Genomic DNA, 8317 nt, shown 5'->3' with positions numbered 1-8317 from the left:
AGAAGGAAGATAAGGACACTAGCAAAGAATGGAAGGAAGGAAGCATGGATGGATGCTTCCCTAGTATTCCCGTGCAGGCAGGTATCAGTTAGGTGGATATGAGGCATCACACTGGCTTGGCTGTTGGTGACTTAGGTAAAATGTGAATTAGCTGCTGTGCTTAAATCACCAACACTATTAGTGTCACTCTGTGATTAAAGGTTTGGCTCTAAAAGTGCACATTTACAGTTTAAATAACATCAGCAACATTTAAAGTGTCCTTTTCCACACTGTTTATCTTTAGAGAATGTATTGTTCTTAATGCATGCTGACTCCCACCTGGGTGACTCCCTGTAAGCGGCACCAGTAGTTCATCGTGAGCTGTGACTTCTGGAGCCCTAATCAGAATTATTCACAGCTCTGTCACTGCTGTGTTATGCAAACATACAGCACATGTCTGCTCCATAAATTTGATCTGGTCTATAGGGAATTATCTTAACACAGCAAGAAAACTTTTAGCTGTTGAGGCAGTATTGATTTGATTTGCTCCCTAAAAGGGGTAAATTTATAGATGCACAGTGTCTTCTCCAGAGAGATATTAGTTTCCCTGCGGAGGAAAGGATACTGTCTGAGCGAGGCGTGAAAAATTGGGTCCAGATTCAGCAGGAGCACAGGCCTCACTCTCTGAGTGTATAACATGTTATTAAAGCAGAGAAAGTTGTAACAGAGGACTGTTTTTCTTGAAGGTAAACCAAAGCTATCCAGTTCTGCGGTTGCAGGAGGAAAACAGTTTTTCTTGCAGTACACTGAGCACGGAGGCAGCTGACGACACTAAAACCCTTGTCTCGGATTCTGCCTGGTTTTCTTCTTCTTCGCTTTCTTCTTCAGCTACTTCCATCCTCGCTGTCACACAGCCTGCAGCCCCGCTCTGGGAACAGTTTGTTCACATGCAGGGTTTTTTTTCATGTTAAGCTGCATGTTTTTGTGCACTTTGTGTTTTCCTTTATTTGTTTGGGCTGGTACTTACAAATGAGGGAAAATGAAGTGGTAGGAACTAAACACTTCACTGCCACAATAAAAGAAGAAGACCCATGAAACAGAGGAGGTCTAATATTTCAAAATAAAATAACTAAAAATGTGGCACGTCGCAGTCTGTGTCATTGTGTTGACAAGTGAATACAACAACAGAGGCGAATATATGAGTGTTGTGTGCCTTTACTCAAGCATCCTTGAAGGCTGCTCTACTCGTCTTCATATTCCCACGCTTTGTACACACATCAGCTCAAAGAGAAATCATTTCTACTCCACTGCATTTATTTGACAGCTGTAGTTTGCAAATGACAGGCTGTACATGCTCTCACAGTTGGTTTGATTTTCTCTGGTTGATCAATTGTTTTGTCAGTTTTCAGTGCAGCTGTGCTGAATTACATGTCGCCACTAACACGAGCAACAAAGCCCACCGAAGGAGGAGGTCATCGGTGTGTCTCGGTCCTTTTTTTATCGACTTCATTTTACTTAATCAGTCCTATTTGTGTTAAAGCTTATTTCAAATCTTCAGCTTTAGTAGAATTGTATCTGTGCTTCATACACGTGCACACACGTGCAGGCACATGCACGACAGCAGTCTTGCTTAAGTTGTTACTTTCGGCAGGTTGTGTATATGTTTGTCCTTCTCACATTTAAATAAAACCTCACGTTTCTTTCCATCAGCAGACAGCTCTGTTCAGATGGCATCTGTGGAACAGGAAGTTTTTCTCAGCTATAATCAGCCATGCACGCTGATAACACAGGTCTACAGGTTCAGTCTGACCTGCGTTTTGACAGACGGACTGAGCGGGTATAAGAGAGCTGAACTGAAGAGCTCTTCACACTGTCACCATGCTGCAGACACTGACCCTGCTGCTGCTGCTGCAGGCCGCATACGGTGAGTAGCTTGGCTCAGTTCTTACCAAATACAGATTAAAAACACATGTCCTTCATTAAATTCATCTTTATAGTTTTTGGATGTGGTACACCTGCTTTAAAACCTGACACCAATAGGATCGTGAATGGAGAAGATGCCCGTCCTCATAGCTGGCCTTGGCAGGTATCCTCCTATATTTAGTTTCATGTCCTACAGCATGTCCTACATCATCCATGTGTTTTGTCCAGATCTCCCTGCAGGTGAAGCATGGCAGCCGTTACCATCACACTTGTGGAGGAACTCTGATTGCACCGCGCTGGGTGCTGACTGCTGGACACTGTATCTGGTGACTAATATAATGTGGATTGCATAAGACCATAGATGTGTAGAGCTGTACACAATGATAGAAAAGCACACTTTACATGTGTCTGGCAGGCCTGGAGATGTGTACCGTGTGGTCTTAGGAGAGCATGACATGAGTCTGCAGGAGGGCACTGAGCAGATCAGAGATATTATGCGCATTGTTGTTCATCCCAACTGGGACATTGAGCATGTTGCAGCTGGGTGAGTATATACAAGTGAGAATTCCTAAAAACATATTAACACAAAATGCATCAACATTCACCTTTAGTCGGCAGTAAAACCTACCGTTTCCTCCCAGTAATGATCTTGCCCTGCTGAAGCTGGATAAGAGCCCCATTATGAATGACAGTGTGAGCGTGGCCTGCCTTCCACAGGCCGGAGAGATCCCCGCCCACGGGAGCAAGTGTTACATCTCCGGCTGGGGCAACCTTTACAGTAAAGTCACTGTGTCCTCATCTGTCATGCTGTTCATGCACTGCAGCTCACTGCATTGTCCCATCTGTATCTGCCAACAGGACATAGGCCGAGAGTGTTTCCAAGAACTCAGTGTTATTCATGTGCAAAAGAAAGACATTACTCCAGACCTACACCCAGCAGGCTGCAGTTCATGTCCTCTGTCAGACCATTTTGTTCACTTCTGTTTTGGTTAGGCATTGATACTACTTGTTTAGGTTACAAATCATGGTTTAGGTCACATTTGCCATCAGTTATTGTATTGTATTCTAGGAGGCACAACCTAATGCTAAGCTAGTTGTTGATGCCCAGTAATCTTCTTTTAAATACAACAAAAACTGTAACTAATGACCTTTGCTGCTGGGTAAACAGGATGACTATGACCACTTTATGAGTAGTTGCAGTTTTTATAGAACTTACTCTGATAAATGTGTAGCAGCCATGTCCTTTCTGTGTGACAGCCCACGGTCCCATGCCTGACAAACTGCAGCAGGCCTTGCTGCCCATGGTGGAACACAGTGTGTGCAGTCAGAAGGACTGGTGGGGCGGCACTGTCAAGACCACCATGATATGTGCGGGAGGAGACATCGTATCTGGGTGCAATGTATGTGAGGCATCAACACGAAGTGATGCGTACCTGTCGGTTATAAGGTCAGCTGCCTCATACTGCTCTCTCTGCCTCTCTGTCAGGGCGACTCTGGCGGTCCTCTGAACTGTTTGGGTAAGGACGGAAGGTGGTACATCCAGGGTGTGACCAGCTTCGTTTCATCACTTGTCTGCAACGAAGTGAAGAAGCCCACCGTGTTCACCCGCACCTCTGCCTTCACAGAGTGGCTCAGTGAGGTAATTGCTCGGTTTGATCCACAGTACCTGTGTGTAGGCACAGAAGTGCCCTGAAGCCAGTGTCACTGATAAATTAAACATGTTATGCTTTAATAAATCATGTTGTTTTTTCAGGTCATGCTGAAATACTGAGCAAACCCTGGACCCCAGCTGACAAAGTCCACCAAATAATGAGCTCCCAAGTCAATATTAGGGCTCTAATCTATTAGGGATATACGCATTTAAAGATTTCACAACATGTTCAGAAACACAAACTCACAATAGCAGATACAACAGGCTACATGTCAGAAATAAAACAATACACTAACAAGTCGCTGAAATGTCAGTGTTTTTTTTATTAAATATACATTCATACATACATAAAATAAATCAGATCAAAGTCACTTAGACAAGATGAGTCCTTTAATCTGGAAAGGTGCAGAAAGCGTCCCACCACTTCATGTTTAATCTGTCCTCTGTGTGATAAGAAGAAAGAGGAATGGCTGCACATCAGCACAAGCGGACGACTTATGAATCAGCATTCCCTATCAATCACCACCAAGGTCAGCCAAGTGTCGATGCTGCTGAACGTACTGTCGGAGCTCGCAGGTGGCAGCTCAGCTGGAAAGCAGCGCTTCACATCAGATAAATAGCAGCAATAGTTTACCTTGATGCACGGCCTCAGCACCCCCTCTGCAGCCAGTGACAGCCGCTTTTTCAGATAGGTATACATCCTGGTTGTGACTAGTTATTTTAAGCATGACAAAGGATTATAGCTCAGACTGACAGACTGAAAACTTTAGGAAAACGTGAATCTAATGTGTTTCAATTGTAGCTTAAAATAAAACATTAAGCTTGTTTTTGATTCTTTTTTAATGTTCAGATGGGCAGAAATTCATACATTATTATTATTCACATCATACAACATGTTGCTTGTTATTATTGTTCATTATATTTTGCAATATTATCTTCTAATGGACTTTAGGTTTCTTTGAAAAGCAGTGAAAAACAGATATATGCTGAGTGACCTTAAAATCTATTCGCTCTCCCTGGAGTCTTATCAGTTTCCTTTTTCTTGTTTCCTTTAAAAGATATTGATCTGAGCCTCATACCAAAATAGCAGCTGTAATACTTTCTTCAAACTCTACCATGGACACATAGCTTTTGACATTTATCTGTCCCCATCTGCTGGTACACATCGGAACTTCACAGCAGCTCAATCCATGACATGACGCCATGACAGAAGGATGAAAGAGCAGTGGTGAGTGTCAGGGGTATTATAAATGACTTGCTACACTAAAACTTCCATTTTCCAATACAAACTAAATGAATAATTGTGAATATCATCCATAAACTCTATGTTTGACTCTGAGGTTACAGTACATTTAGCACTGTGCTGATCCTAAAACCAACTCTGAGCTTAAAGCTATAAACTCTGCATGTTTTCCATATCTTCTCCTGACAGCTGCAAGACATCATGAACCAAAACAGCCAAACAAGTGGATTTTTAGTTAGTTATATGCTGTAGCTGTGATTTCATTTGGAATCATTAAGGAAGAATGTCTTCTCCTCCTAATACACATAACGAGATGAATTTGCATATTTCCATGAACAGACATTTAATATTCCCATTTAATGAAACGTCTGCTGCATCATTGCCCTGGATCTGATGACTGCTGGTGAAAATGGCTTGTTAATGGTTTTTTTTTCATTGGCATCGGTGTCTGAGGAAGGTCACGAGACCCCAACTGATGCTCAACAGCACCTTCATGCTCCAAAAACAATGAACTCCATGTAACACACATTACAAAGAAAGAGGACTTTGCTGCAGGTGCAATTATCTTCTGCACAGTGCCTGGGATTATTTAGACCACTGTTATTAAAATGAGGTCTTAAAAAATTCAGTGCACATATTGTCTTCTGAAATAAAACAAAATATTAGAAGCAGTGTTGTGTAAGGTGTCAAGGTGTTTTACCTTTGTGTCGACACATCCAAAAAGGGCTTTCTATCTGCTAAAGGTCAGTGGGTGTAATGTTATTATAGCTGATTTTCTTCTAAAAGGCAAATAAATACAGTTACGCAGTGTTTGTTTTAACATTTCAAACTGTCAGATACAAAGATCAAACCTGGAAAATCTGCCATCATATAATTTCAGTGTCACTTTGGTTGTAACACTGATGGCCTCACTGCCCTTTCAACCAGCTTGGACTAGTTCTAACGGCTAAACTTTATGGTTTTACAGATTACAGCACAGCCTGCTCACAGCGTAGTACTACAGGGCAGCCGCCCACGGCCGTAACAACAGGGCAAACTGTGTGGCCCTCTGTGGACTGTAGGTGACATCAACTCAGTGGCCCTGCAGGCAATCATTGACTCTGATACAACAAGCAAACATTTATGAGAGAGGAGAAGCTCTGCGCAGAGAGGTGTGGCGATAGAATTACTCCAAAAAATGAAAACTATTGGAATTAGAATGAGGTTGGAAGGACAATGAAAGCATCATTCCAAAGGTTAAAGGTGGTTAAGGTGGAACTTTCCATGTCTCTTAAGGTTACATGGTGGAAAAAAGCATTGCATCATATCTAATGGGCCCATCAATAAATAACCAGGCGCACTTAGAAAACAGAGCCTGTCTGAGAGGCACCTTCATACTTGACACCCTTCAGCTGAGCTCGTCTGATGTACAGATTGTGCCGCGCTGGTGTGTGCGCAGCGGAGGGGTCAAGGCCACAACCAGAAACACTGCTGCAGCTAATCAAATACCAATCACACACAATATGACTGCTCATAACTGCACAGAAGCTGAGCCTCTTACTCACACAATTATCAGTTAGATAAATAGATATTTAATCAATTATCAGCTCATGATGCTGTACTTCACCTGTTTTATGTTTTTTTTATCTGACAACTAATTAAAATAAAATGATTCTTCATGAAATGTTGTAAGGGAGTATTTGAAATAATGAACAAAAAGAATGATTTACAACACAATCACCAAATATTTGCAATATGTTAATTAATAAAAAAGATTAGAGATTTTTATATTATGTGGGAATGAAGTTTGTGTTGCATAAGATAAGTGGCCTAGAGAAAAAATTAATGAATGTTTACTTTATATAGTATTTATATAGTGTGTTTTAATGCACTGCCATGTGTACATAATGTAATACTGTAAAACATTTTTAAGTGTTTTAATATCAGTTCCTATTCAAAGATAGATTTAGATTTTTGCACATTTTATATTGAGCAATTAATTTTTTAGTTCATTTTCATTTTAAAATGGATGTATATGCTGTTTACTGCTGTTTAGCTTCATGTTGGTGACATGAGTTTATGATCATGTACAGTGGGGAATGTGTGTGTCAGGACCACATCACAACACTCAGCAAAGCCTGCATGGTATAGGTTTGTTTGTTGTGTGCGCTCTATATGAATATTGTATATTGCAGGTGTTGTTGTGTTTTCCTCTGCACTGTGTACCTGATACTGCCTGCAGCTGCAATCATTGTATTGGTTGAGCAGCAGTCAAGTATAGCTCAGTTCATGATTGATTGCTGGCTATAAGCTGTTGTTTTGGAGCTACAAGATACATTTTTCATTTGCTGCTGGGGCAGATTAAGCAAATGTAAAATAACAGTTGTTGTTTTTTTTTGTTTATTTTACAGATGATATTCCTACTGTGTGTGTGTGTGTGTGTGTTTTCTTCTTCTATTGAGAAGCCTTGCAGCGTGTTTACAAATGCGAAGCTAAGGACTTCAAATGAGCTGTACTGCCCATGTTGATTATGTGCATGAAGAAGTTAACTCCTCTTTGGAGTTCATTTTATGAGCCTGACGTGGTTGGAGTTCATTTTCAACAGAAGTAAACAGCACCACAGTAAATTTGAATATTCACCGTAAAATCAGCCACTGCTCCGGAATTCTCACACACAACACACAACGCTCACAATAAGAGCATGTGACAAAATTATATTCAATGTACTGTGAATTCATTTATTTAATCCAAAATGTGCTTAAGTCTGTAAAGTTTCCATCAACTCAGTGAACTCTTATACAAGCACAGCATTAAATCTGCTGTGATTATTTTACTGCAGTTTGGGAGTAGCTATAACATGATTGTAGTGTAATAATAAAATCATATTCACTCACTTTATTCTAAGATAATTCCCTAAGTCAGTACAGCCCTATCTCTGCGATATCTCACTCTGTAAACATTTACTAATACAGTTAGCAATTAAGTTTTGCATATTTAAGTGTGTGCATGTGTGCATGTGTGTGTGTGCTGTTATCTAAGAAGTAAAGCTGTGCGTGTGTGCAGGAGAGGGAATGAGCATGGGTGTGTGTATGTGAATACACAGTCAGGCCCAAAGATAGTGATGTTTATAGTGTGTATAGCAGATGGTGGTATGCTTTAAAGCAGTTTGAAATTGTGTTTATGTGGAAGCTGTGATCAGTGGCTGAATTATAAGAAATACACAAAGTTGCACTGCATTGTGGCACAAGACAGCAGAAATATATTTAAAGTGTAGAATCTGATGACTGTGCATGACAGCAGATGACTGATGTAGGCTTATATTTGTGATTTTGTGATGTTGTTAGCCTATTGTGGATAGTCAATGGGACGTTAAACCATCCAGTGTTTGTATAACAAATAACATAAATTACATAAAAATTACAACAAAGACACTTTTTTAATTCCGTGCCCCAGTCTAGAATTCAGAACTGCAGAGCAATGTTCCCTTTCAAACCACAAGGGGGCACCGTGTCTGATTTCATCACACCTGTATAAACCATCCA

At 40.8% G+C, this 8317-nt stretch overlaps 1 protein-coding gene across 1 annotated transcript; it reads left to right on the top strand.

Annotated features, from left to right (window-relative positions):
• The first annotated feature begins 1787 nt into the window (after nucleotides 1-1787).
• LOC114434364 (chymotrypsin-like elastase family member 3B) lies at nucleotides 1788-3855 on the top strand. Its single transcript, XM_028403555.1, has 8 exons — nucleotides 1788-1903; nucleotides 1977-2065; nucleotides 2131-2228; nucleotides 2318-2446; nucleotides 2544-2680; nucleotides 3160-3302; nucleotides 3389-3541; nucleotides 3656-3855. Exons 1-8 carry the CDS (start codon nucleotides 1858-1860, stop codon nucleotides 3671-3673), a joined length of 813 nt encoding a protein of 270 aa, XP_028259356.1. The 5' UTR covers nucleotides 1788-1857; the 3' UTR covers nucleotides 3674-3855.
• The last annotated feature ends 4462 nt before the right edge of the window (nucleotides 3856-8317 follow it).

This window comes from Parambassis ranga, chromosome 4, assembly GCF_900634625.1.
Source record: "Parambassis ranga chromosome 4, fParRan2.1, whole genome shotgun sequence".
Taxonomy (NCBI): Eukaryota; Metazoa; Chordata; class Actinopteri; family Ambassidae; genus Parambassis; species Parambassis ranga.
Note: the sequence above shows the minus strand (reverse complement) of the source record. Positions and strands in the feature narration are given on the sequence as shown.

Bases quoted from the DNA above. Each gene is read 5' to 3' on its own strand.
- LOC114434364 (XM_028403555.1), top strand. From the start codon at position 1,858: ATGCTGCAGACACTGACCCTGCTGCTGCTGCTGCAGGCCGCATACG. The intron at 1,904-1,976 runs GTGAGTAGCTTG...TCATCTTTATAG, and splicing joins GCTGCTGCAGGCCGCATACG to TTTTTGGATGTGGTACACCT. The intron at 3,303-3,388 runs GTATGTGAGGCA...CCTCTCTGTCAG, and splicing joins ACATCGTATCTGGGTGCAAT to GGCGACTCTGGCGGTCCTCT.